The sequence below is a fragment of the Hydra viridissima genome, unplaced genomic scaffold, assembly GCF_058129835.1.
Source record: "Hydra viridissima isolate aposymbiotic clone 2 unplaced genomic scaffold, HvirCarnegie_v1 scaffold_9, whole genome shotgun sequence".
In the NCBI taxonomy this organism is placed as follows: Eukaryota; Metazoa; Cnidaria; class Hydrozoa; order Anthoathecata; family Hydridae; genus Hydra; species Hydra viridissima.
Genome location: NW_028324308.1, coordinates 10,506,120 through 10,518,889, shown reverse-complemented (window position 1 = coordinate 10,518,889; position 12,770 = coordinate 10,506,120). Strand labels below are relative to the sequence as shown.

General features: G+C 29.2%; 1 protein-coding gene and 1 pseudogene across 2 annotated transcripts in view; both read left to right on the top strand.

The window, feature by feature from the left end:
* Window positions 1-11,638, top strand: part of LOC145185911 (transcription initiation factor TFIID subunit 5-like) — a 69,799-nt gene extending 58,161 nt beyond the window's left edge. For both annotated transcript variants that reach the window (XM_090098965.1, XM_090098966.1), the window contains 7 exons: window positions 1,668-1,749; window positions 2,995-3,106; window positions 6,366-6,479; window positions 8,464-8,518; window positions 8,768-8,890; window positions 11,073-11,154; window positions 11,487-11,638. In XM_090098965.1, the coding sequence (XP_089955091.1) occupies window positions 1,668-1,749; window positions 2,995-3,106; window positions 6,366-6,479; window positions 8,464-8,518; window positions 8,768-8,890; window positions 11,073-11,154; window positions 11,487-11,610 (692 nt within the window). In that variant the 3' untranslated portion in view covers window positions 11,611-11,638. The remainder of the gene's footprint in view (window positions 1-1,667; window positions 1,750-2,994; window positions 3,107-6,365; window positions 6,480-8,463; window positions 8,519-8,767; window positions 8,891-11,072; window positions 11,155-11,486) is intronic.
* Window positions 4,129-5,956, top strand: LOC149883949 (uncharacterized; annotated as a pseudogene).
* Window positions 11,639-12,770: the final 1,132 nt, after the last annotated feature.

Below are 12,770 nucleotides of genomic sequence, written 5' to 3'. Positions count from 1 at the left end.
TTAAAATTTTAACTCATAGAGTTTTTGTTGGACAGGTGACTATGCCATGTCCAAACGTGTTGTAAAAGTCATTATCAACAAGTAGTTTTGTTGGCAATACCAACAACTTTCATTTTGGCTAGGCTAGTGGTATGATATATTAGGATAGTCATCATAAGTGTGTAAATTTTAACTATATAGCAGGTGATAACTAAAAATCCGGACAAAGTTAAAGTGAATTTTGCTTTGTGTTAAAATAAGTATACATAAAAATTAAAATATATTTATTTAGCTCACATATTCTTTTTTTAGAAAAACATAAAAAGTATTTGAATCAATCATTTAAAAATGAAGGTGAACCAAAAAAACCAAGATGAGCAGCGGAAACGTGTGTATGAGTTTTATTTGGAAAATAAATATCTCTGCAAAACATACACAAAAAAGCATTTTCTTGCTGAAAATATTCCAAGAACTACAATTTATGACATAATAAAATGCGCTGAAAACAAATTTGGACATGAAAGAAAGCCTGGAAGTGGTCATATAGCCAAAAAAATGCCAAAAAGTAAGGTTTCTAAGCTTAAAACCATGTTTGACCATCAAGATGGTATTTCACAGAGGAAAATAGCTTGTAAATTCAGTATTTTGCAATTGTATATGAATAAAATACTCAGAAATCAGTCTGCTATCAACTGTTATAAAAAGCAAAAGATTCCGAAGCGAGATGAGCAAATGATGCTAAGAATGTGAACATGGTGCTGTTGGCTTTACCAAAATTACAGAGACTTCGAATGGATCATTGACGATGAATCGTATTTTACTTTAAATCACAGTTCGATAAATGGAAATGCTAATTACTACTCCAGTGATACTTTATTGACTCCACCAAATGTAAAACACAGCCAAAAAGAGAAGTTTCCAGAAAAATAATAGTCTGGATTGCTATTTCGGCCAAAGGTACCTCAAAACCATATTTTGGAGAATCTAGCAATGCTATCAACCAGTTTATTTATTTAGAGCACTGTGTTCAAAAGAGACTTATCCCGTTTATAGAAGAGCATCATTTAAATGATAATTTTGTGTTCTGGTCAGATCTTGCATCTGCTCATTATGCCAAAAACATATTGGAATATTTAAAGGCTAAAAGTATTGAAATTGTACGAAAAAAAGATAATCCTTTAAAGTTACCCAAATGCAGGCCCATTGAAAATTTCTGGTCAATAATGAAAGGTCTTTTGTATAAGAATAATTGGCAAGCAAGAAAACTTTCACAACTTAAAGAAAGAATTAAGTATTGTTTGACCAAAGTTGATCCTAATGTTATCCAAGAAACAGTTAGTCGCACCAAGAGTTTGATTGGCCGTGTCAGACAAAATGGAGTGATTGAATCAAATTGAATATTATATTGAATAAATTAGATAATTCTCTATAAAATACTTTTTTGACTTTTATAAAACATTAAAAAGCAAGGAAGTTATGATCCTTTAAACTTTGTCCAGATTTTTAGTTATTGCCCGTTATAATAACAATTGTGAATAATTCTTTCGTGAAAAATTCAAATTATAAGCCTAAATTATCATCAATTTTCTGCAAATAGATATTTTATTCTATCTTATTAACGCATTTATGTTCTTACATCATTTAAAGACCTTTTTTTTTTTTTAATGATGATATTAGTTTTAATTTAGTTAGATTATGGAGTATGCACACCTTTACCAACTTAGTATCGTGGAGAGGCCATATGTACCCTGTATGGGATGTTCAATTTAGGTGAGTGTTATGTTGCTCTACTATAAAATCTGTTTAAAAAATTTAAACATTCACTAACATTTTTATTTTATATTTAATGCTTATTTATTTTTAAACTTTACTTGCAGTGTTTTGATTCTATAATGATTCTAGAATAACAGAACTAATGTACTTGGAATAATTTGTATAGTATTTCTAGGAAAAGCAGTATAGTAGAAAATTAATCATCAACATCACTTTTTTGCAATTATTGCAAAAATGTAATGTTAGTAATGATAAAATGTCTGACCTGTCAGGTATGGTGACATATGAGTTATTTGTGCCATATTTTCTGAATATTCGATAGAAGTTACTAATGTTGCAATAAAATGTGTTACTAATAATATTTAATAGTCAAAAGTAAACTAAAAAAGTTTTGAAGAAAAGAAGTTTGTAGATGAAAAGAAATTTTTTCGAAGAAAAGAAAAGTTTTGAAGAAAGAAGAACTGATAGTGAAGAAAAATAAAAATCTTGTTCCAGTGTTAACTAAAGAGATTGATGATATCAAAAGTTTTGTAATATCACTCTATCTAGTTTTTTTCAATCTTTATCAGCCAATTTTATTTAACATCTTTGATTATTAAAACTGGTTAACAAGATCTCTTTTGAATCTTGTTTTAAGTACATCTTTAAAGCCAGTTTCAAAATGGTGATTTGATTACTAATTAAATTTTCCAATTAAAACACATACCCAGATATACCAACTGCTTACATTCTATACTCAATATTACCATATACACTTGCTTAGAACAACCTTAGATTGCTTAAATCTTAGAACAATAATTTTTAAAACTGAAGTTTATTAAAAATTATTCGAGTAATAAGCAACAACAAAGAAATTTTATCCTATCATTAATGATTTACATTAGAAAATGTTAGGAGTTTTATTTATTTGTATACTGAAATAGATTATCAATTATTTCTATTGAAAAAACACAAGGCCAATAGTTGGAGATTGAAACACGAGTGGTGTTTTAATAAAAGCATATGAAGGCCAGTTAAAAAAAATTTTAACTGGCCTTCAAGTCACCACAATGATAATGCCTTGCTACTATAATCCAATAAACTAAATCTGCCATCCAGTAATCTAAAAAAACAAATTTTTTGAATAACTTCAATTCATTATTGAATATAATTTTTAAAATGTATTTTTAATAATCAATAATTAAAAAATTTTTTTATTCCTTTTTTTAATTAGTAATTTAAAATTATTATTTTTTATATAAGCCCACGTGGATATTACTTTGTTTCTGGCTCATATGATCGCACAGCACGCTTGTGGTGTACTGAAAGTGCTCAATCATTGCGCATTTTTGCTGGCCATCTCAGTGATGTAAATGTATGAAATTATGAGAAATGTTTTGTTTTTCTTTTTGGAAATATGTTCATAAATATTTTTGTTAAAAAAACTAATAGTATTGCTTACAAAATATTTTGACTAAGATTTTCTTGTTACATTTTCTCTGTGTATAACTTATATTAACTACTGCAGTGTTTTGTGGAATTAAAAGTTAATTTGAGATATTGATCCTACATTAAAATTTAGTTTCGCAATGATTTTATCTTAAAGTAATTTACATTTTGTCCTGCATAATGTATTTAAATTAAAATAAAGTCTTTTACGCACTTGGGAAGTAATGCAGTGCCAAACTATTAAAAACACCAGTATCAGTCCATCAGGTATTTTCCTGGGCCTTAAAAAATGTTATTGCAAAACCAGTTCCTGGTCAAAATACATATCAGGAGTATGATTTTCCTTTTCAAAAATCAGTTTAGAAAGAAAATAACTTAATCGTTTAGTTTTTAATTAACTGCATACATATTTGCTTAAACAAAGTTTTGTTTAAAAATGTAATCTATCCTCATACAGAGGTCTTATTAACTTTGTACACTTACCTGCTTTTTCAAAAGCCTCCTTTTTCATCAGGTCTTATGTACCGTAAAATGGGGTGAATAGAAACAGTGGGGTGAATAGAAACAAAACTTCATTTTTATATATATATAGTAATTTATTTCCTACATAACTATGATCAAATAGTGGCAACTATTTTTTTTTTTAAGTTGGTACACTTTAGGCTAAAAGGGAAATAATGGTTTGTTTGGGTGGCAGCACTGGTTCCTATTTGTTTGCCTTCTTGAATGTTGCACATGATTCATGCTGTTTTTTCATCTACTTTGAACTTTCCAGGTAAGTCAGAATGTGTACTGTTCATAGAAGTAAATAGTTGTTCAAAACATAGATTAACTATCCATATAAAAGATTAAGGCTTACTTTAAGCTTTAACTTTAACAATATTATTTCAGAAATTATTCATATTGATTACGTTAGATTTTTAGAATTCGTGGGGTGAATAGAAACACATATTTTTTAGTGTTTCTATTCACCCCACAAGAAAAATTTAATACTAAATCACACTTATACAATATAAAATACATATTATGTGTTATATACTTATATACTTAACTGACACAGCTGTTTTATTTCAGAACCCTGTAAAATGCCAAGGAAGTACAAACACGTGGTTGGAGGTGCCTACAAAAAGCGAGATCCAAAAACAATCAAAAAAGCAATTTCTGACATACAGAATGAATTAAGCCTTCGAAAGTCTGCTGAAAAACATGGTTTGCATTATAGTGTTCTTTATCGACACTTGAAAAGAGACATTTGAAGAAACATGGTGGTCAAACAGCATTATCTCTTGAAGAAGAACAGCTGTTTGTTGATAGGCTTAAGATATGTGGCGAATGAGGTTATCCCATTGACACTACAACTCTACGACTCCTTGTAAAAGACTTTTTAGACCCGAGAGGGAAAGAAGTTAAGAGGTTTAAAGATAACCTCCCCGGCCCCTAACCTCACAGTCAGTTGTTCCTTATGACATTTTATAAATGATTCCACTTTGTGGAATCATTTATAAAATGTCATAAGGAACAACTGACCGTGAGAATGTGTCAGAATATTAAACGCTCAAGGGCTGGTGTAACACCAGAAACAATTAACAACTATTTTGATGAACTGACAAATGAATTAAAGGATGTGCCTTTATCTAATATCGTAAACTACGATGAGACGAATCTAAGTGATGACCCTGGTAAGCGAAAGGTCATTATACGTAGAGGGACAAAATATCTTGAAAGAGTCATAAACTCATCAAAGTCATCTACGTCTGTGATGTTTGCAGCCACTGCTGATGGCACTATTTTACCATCTTACGTTGTGTATCCTTATACACTTGTACCAAAGCTGGACAGAAGGTGGGCCAAAAAACGCCAGGTACAATCGAACAAAGTCTGGCTGGTTCGATTCCTTTTGCTTTGAAGATTGGGTACTGACAGTTGCTCTTCATTACCTGAAAAACAAAATGGGTCGAAAAATTCTGATTGGGGACAATTTGTCTTCCCACTTATCAATGGAATCTGTGAAGTTGTGTAAAGACAATTATATCAGTTTTATTTTTCTCCCAGCTAACTCCACCCATCTCACACAACCTCTAGACATAGCCTTTTTTTGCCCATTGAAATCAACATGGCGGCAAATTCTCAAAGAGTGGAAAAAGGGCCCAGGAAGAGCAGAAGCAACTGTTCCTAAGGACAAATTTCCCGCGTTATTGAAAAACTTGTGTGATTCATTGAAGGAAAAAAATGTGATCAGCGGTTTTAAGAAGTGCGGTATAGTGCCTCTAAACAGGAACAAAGTGCTGTCTATGCTTCCAAAAATCATTGATGATGAGGAAAATCAGAATCCAGAAAACATTCAAAAGAACACTGAAGCTGTTGACAGGAGTTTCCAAGAGCTCCTTCAGAGTGTGCGTCATGATCGGACTCCTAAGATAAGGCAAAAAAGGACCAAAGTAAATGTGAAACCTGGCAAAAGTATCGGTGTTGAGGACTTCGTCGTGGACGATGAGATTCCCCAAACTTCACGTTCTACTGGCCAAAACCCAGGTACCTCAGGTACTAAACAGGTTCAGCCAAAGAAAAGCCGAAAGCGTGTGGAGATATCATCAAAAGATGAAGAGAACTATTCCAATTTGTTTTCTTACCGTAGGGCACAGTTTATGTAACTTCTTTTGTTTATGTACTCAAATAAATCATTATGTTAAGAAATAAATTTATTTGTATTCATTTATTGACCAAAAATCCATATTTGTCTGTTTCAATTCACCCTCAATTTGTTTCAATAGAAAAACACATGAAATTGAAGTACTGTTTCTATTCACCCCCATCTGCGGGATGAATAGAAACACCATGTTTTTATTTGTTTTCATTAAAATGAAATAAGATAAAAAAATGGAAATACCATAAAAAAATAGGTCTAACAGAGACCTGTATTCGGGGAAAAAATGGTGTACCTAAAACAACTACAAATATGCAAAATTTTAAACCAAAGTTGAAAATTGTTTCTATTCACCCCGTTTTACGGTAGAATAGACTCAAGAGTGACTTAAAAAGTATTGCCCTGTGGAATTTCACTCTATATGAAAGAAGAATGGTGATCCAATAGCTTAACATTTTAATTTTTAGTGCCACAGATTACTAGGCCCTTTGGAATAGTTTATTAAATATTGGGTTTTCTGTTGGAGTTTTATATTTTTTAGGTAGTTGATTTCCATCCTAACAGCAATTATATAGCTACTGGATCAGCTGATCGAACTGTGAGAATCTGGGATTTGCAGACGGGTACTTCTGTGCGGTTATTTACAGGTCACAAAGTGAGCCTTCCTTGTTTTTCTTATTAAAATTTAATAATAGAGTAAGGTTGTCCTTATTAACTGTAAGTCTACTGCCATAAAAACTGTGAGAACCATAGTCATAAACTGTAAGAGTATGACTATAGTTTTAGAGGAATATTGTCATATATTGTTACAAAATTTTGTTGATATTATATTTTTAATGGTTGTTTGCATGCATATATGTATATAGGTTTAATAACTACAAAATTTAAATGTATAAGTATCTATACCATTATCTGTGTCTAGTTTTCTACAAAATTAGGATTGTCTTTAAATTTTGTAGCCTGTTGATTTTTTCTTTTTTTCTTCAAGCATACTTTTAAGCAAATTAACTTTCGTATGAAGTAAAATGGTTTTCATTTACCAAAGTTACAAATATCTATCCTACACTACACAATATAATGTAACCTTGGTTGTACATGTTGTGCAGATTTAACAACAAATCATTATATTTCCAATTTGAAAAAAGTTTAAGTTATGCATATGCACTTGTTAAATTTAATACAAGAATGCAAAAATAAATTTTTAACAAGAAGATTTACTCATTTAATACAAAGTGCGTCAAATAAGTCACTACACGTATGTAATATGCAAAAATATATATTTAGAAAAGAAACCCATATAATATGCAAAAAAATATATTTTTAGTGAGTCAATCATTTTATCGTCATTAATTTTGGTTAGGGTTATTAACTTAGCATATCAGTGTGATATCAATCAAAACCAGACAATGATACAAAACAGAAGAAATTCGCTAAATATTTTTTAGAAAACAAATTGGATACTCTTGACAAAGTTCTGAGGAAAGATGAGGCATATTTTTATCTAGATGGAACTATTTACACCAACAAGCCTTCAATTGAAGTGACATGAATCTTCACAGTGGTGTCAAAAGGTCACTTATTTCACTAAAGTTGTCTATATGGATAAGTTTTTCCAGCAAAATTATTATTCCACCATTTTTCATATTATTCCATCATTGAAACCTGGACTATTGGTGGTGATAACAATTTGTCTATATTATAACACAATGTGGTTGCGTACTGGAAAGCCCAATAAAAAATGTGCATCAACAATATACTGACAAGATGGTGATCCACTGCATATAAAGAGAAATGTGAAACAAATGTGCAACAAAAAAATTTCTGGCAGAGACTTTTAAAAATGATCGTGTTATTAACCAATATTTCCTGTAGTTCTGATCATGGGCTTTACAAGATTAGTCGCCTAATGATTTCTGGTACTGGGGCAATCTAAAATACTTCATGAGTTTGCCTGTACCAACTTTCACACTTGAAAATCTAAAGGCTTGAGTATCAGGCACTGCCCGCCCAATGACTACAAGATTAAACCATTAAACTATCTTTTATCAATCTTCTTCAATTAATACTGGAAAGTGATAGTGGTCATATTGAATGATGTCCACAAACCTCATTCCTGTGACGTTTATCTATCATTCAGATTTGTTTTATGAAATATATATTTTAAAAAAAATTTAATGGATTTGTTTCTTTTGTGACTTTTGGGTCACATGGAACTCTTAAGTCTAAATTTAATGTGACAGTTATTATCATTTTTTTAAAAAGTAACTGTCACATTAAATTTAGACTTAAGAGTTCCATGTTTTTCTTAAGTCACTACAGTCAGTAATACTATCATTTTTTTCAAAAATGATAGTATAACTGACTTTAAATAAAAATAGAGTATTTTCTTTTATAATTTAATTTTATTTATTAATAATTATATTTCACTTGAGCAAACAATAATTATATATTTTATTTATATTGGCAATTGATTTATTTCATATAAGTTATAGCTAATATATTGTATGTGAATTACAATTATTATATTATTTCTTGATGAAATTTATATGAATCAATTCGGTAAGTTAAAAATAGATTTTTCTTATTTTTGCAATTATATTATACTCTGGCTAAAGGTTAATAAACAGCAATTTTTCCAGGCAGGTGTATTGAGTGTTAAATTTTCACCCGATGGCCGTCATCTAGTGTCATCAGGTAAAGATTTTTTTTTTTGCAAGGAAAAAGTTGCAAATAATACTATTGTAAAGATATTTTTAATTTTATAAGTAGTAGAACTACCTAGAAACATCCCAATTGGGACGGAAATTTTGTATTTAAATGTTTATATCTAAAATTAATTTAAATATAATTTTAGTATTGATATTGCTGAATTGTGTTTAAAAATAATGTTTAACTTCTTATCCTATTATTGCTTTTTTTTGTTCCTTTGTTAATATCTTATAGGTGTGGATAAACGTATTATTCTCTGGGATATTGCTGAAGCCACCCCTCTTGCTGAATTTTCTGGTCATTCATCGACAGTTAATAGTTTGTGCTTTACACGAGAGGGCCACATGCTTGCTTCAGGTAAATATCTATTCCTAATAGTTTTTTTAAAAGACGTTGTTGTGCAAGTGTAATACAGGTTGTATAGGAACTTTTGTATTATTTGTCAAGTCTAAAACCCAAAACAATGAGTTGAAGTGAGTGATTAAAAATAACTATCTAAATTTTTTTCAGCTTTTATCACCATTTCTCTTAAAATCTAAAATTAAGCTGCAATCTACATAACAGAAAAATAACAAAAAAAAGGTTTTGAAATTTGATATTTTTCTGATGTCCAAAACTGACATACCCTGTTAAGGTTGATTACCTCTCGTATATATCCTTGTCATCGACTTTGAATTTTTTAAAAATACTGTTTAACTTAAAAGTTATTTTTTAAAAAAAATCTCAAATATTAATTAACTTAAATGTAAGCTAAAAAATTTTGAATTTATGTCAATAATTTTTTTCACTTAAATAAGAATTTTTTAACATTCTTGTAGAGATCAACTAAAAGTTCAAAAATAGTATTTGTCTTTTCTGCTTCTTACACGTAGAGATTGTATTTGTATTTAGAATTTGGGAATTGTTTATCAAAGTATCAGCTGTTGTTCATATGCTTTTATTATATTTAATTTTTTGTGCGCACAAGATATTATCTGCATGTGCTATGTTTTTAACAAAATAACATTTTGTTATCCCCTATTTATATATTTATTACAACCTAAGATTTTAAATATAGCAACTCTTTAAAGTTTTTTTTCTGAAATGCTTTGATTATTCATGCTCACATTCAACACAAATTTACAAAGTAAAACTATGTCTTAGATTAGTTATCACTAAGATAACTCTTTTAAGCTGAATCATAATCAGCCAGTATACCTAAAGTTGTATATGAAAGCTTAATAATTAATTTATCTCGTAAAAAATTTTAAGTAGCAGAGTAGTATCTGGCACATTAAAAATCACCAGGTTGATTGATTACCCAGACCATTTGACAAAATTCTTTGTCACATTTTAGAGCCCAGAAAATTTCTGACAGATCAAAAGACTACATAATTTCAAATAGATTAAGTTATGTGGATTCCAATAGCTGTTTACAGTTTATTTCATCAACCGTTCCTTTGTTGGTGTAACTGAATTATTTCAATCACTGATTCCAAACAGTGAAATCACCTAGTCATTTAAATTTGTAGGAGAAAAAATGAATTATGTAGTTAATTATGGTTTTACTCCTTATTTTAAAGGAATTTTTAGATGAAATCGAAGTGATTTGTCATTTCATTTGATACAAATCTCATCGCAATTAGGTTTATCGAATGGAATTGCTAATCAGGTATTTCTGTTAGAATATTAGTATTTCTGAAGTATTTCTCGGCCATGGAACTCACCCAGACTTGTTAAAGCATTTAATGACTTAAATATATCATTTAAGTCGTTAATCACTTCTTTAAAATGTATATAAAATAGTAACACTTACAACTGATCTTTCTCGTCTTTTATAATAAATATTTCAAATGTTTAGCTCAAATACAAATGTAAAATCTCAAGGATTGGAAATTGCTCCCTTTACTTTAGAGAAACAATTTATTTAAACTGTACAAAATAGAAGAGTAGTGCCTATGCTGCTCTACCAGCGGAATATGTTTTAATAAAGAGGTCTGTGGAGAACACGCACCAATACTAACCATTAACAATAATAACAGTAATTAAGTTACAAATGTCACATTTAACAAAACCCATTTACAATAATACAATAATAAATGTCTCTTTCAACATGCTCCATTAATATAATTAAATTATTATTGTAACTTTTAACAACATATTCTTCAAATATGTTCAAAATGTTAAGAGAGAGTTTTTTAATAATACTTGATCAACAGTTATTATTCAGTCTAAAGAACACTCTTAACATATTGAGTGCTTAATCTGTTGTGCAGTTGTACAGGGTGTCCACTTTGTGTTTCAATCGTCTCTAAGTAATGTTCTTAATTCAAATAATTTATAAACTTATGCTTACAATTTCTTTCGTTTTCCTTCCTCACAAGTTTGAGCTAATTCAGGGGATTAAAGCCTTTACCAACTCTGCACAATTTAATTATTTACCATTATTTTGTATATCTAATTACTTTAAAAACGAAAAATCAAACTGTTAAAGAAAAAAATTTAAAGTTGTTTTTTAAACTTATCTAAAACTAATAACGAATCAATTTTCATGTTTTAGGTGGAATGGATAACTGTGTCAAACTTTGGGATGTGAAAGGTACTTTTCATACTGAGGAAGATGAACATGCCGAGTCGAATTTGTATGTTCTTTTTATTTTAGACGGCAATAATTATGATAGAAAATACTAAAAATAGGTGTTGAATTAAAAATTATTTTGTTAAAAAAACCTTTTTATATCATTTAATTTAATTTGCATAATGTATATTATTAATTCTTAAAACCAAAGTTTGTTGACAGAGAAAAACGCTTTCTCTTTGGCTTCATAATTTGAAAAAAAACTTTTTTATGGTAGTTATAAGGGAAAACTAAATACAAGCTTTCACATAAGAGGATTTTAACTGTAATCTATTTTCATAAAGAAAGATTTTAACAATAGTATAATTGTTGCTGTATTTCTTTTTTAAATTTTAGAAGAAGAAATCATAACTTCGAATTAGCCTCATTTGTGACGAAGTCCTCGCCGATACATCATCTCCACTTTACACGTAAAAATCTGCTTCTTAGTTGCGGTCCGTTCATAGGAAGTACTTATTAATAGTTGAATATGAAGAGTTTTAATTGACTGAGTTGTGGTTTATTTATGATCACGTAATTCCTCCCTTGTTTTTTATGTATATTTTGTGTTTACTAAACAGTGGCCAGGTCTAACGAGGAAAATACAGTGTGTTAGTTACACGTGTTAGTTAACTAAAAACTTTTTTAAGTAATTTTTACACATCATTTCTGATGTTTGCCCTCACCTGCCCCCACCTCCCAACACGCACACACACACACACACTTTTACTCAAAGACAGTTGTATGTTGTAACATAAACCTAACAGATTTCTTAGAGTAATCAAAATTTTTTTAACTGTAGTAGTTTTTATTATGAAACTCTTTACTTATTACGTATGGTTATTCGTTTAACTTGGTAGCTAATCAGACGCGGATTAACCATTTGTGAAGCTAAGTGAATTTTTGGGCCCCAAAAGCTTATTACCAAAATATAAGTAACACGTAATGAAACACAAATAAACTTTGGAAAAACTATAAATTCATTTTAGTTCATAAGAATAACAATAAACATAATTAAATTTAAATTTTTTGTTTGCGGCATTTTTTATTTGCAAATTCTCTTATTACTTCATCATAAGATACTGATTTTGTTAAGTCATTTTCAATTGACAAAATTGAAAGATAATTAAGTCTGACTTCCAGCATTGTGGAGCGATATTTATTTTTAATAAATGTTAATTTTGAAAATGCTCTTTCGGCCTCACAACTGGTTATTGGTAAATTTAGAAATATCTTTAATGCGGTATATAAATTTGGAAAAACATCTATCAAATTTCTCTCGTATATTAATTTAAGCATACTGGAACATTTTGTTTGTTTTTCTTTATTTGTAATTTGAAGATATTCCCTAAACTGTGTACATTCAATTTTATTAGTCCAGCATCTACAGTTGTGGACAAAATAATAGTAGTGTGATTAAAAATTAGCGAATTAATATTATTATCTTTAAACAGTTACTGAAAATGAAATTGTAATACTGGATTATTAATTAAATAGGTGTGAGATGATAAACTAATTAGTAGAAAATTTTAAACTTTTGCTTTTATTTATAATAATAATATAAGTATAAAAAACAGGTTGGACATAATAATAGTAGTATTAACTTATTTAATGTTATATTGCAAATAATTTATTTTATTA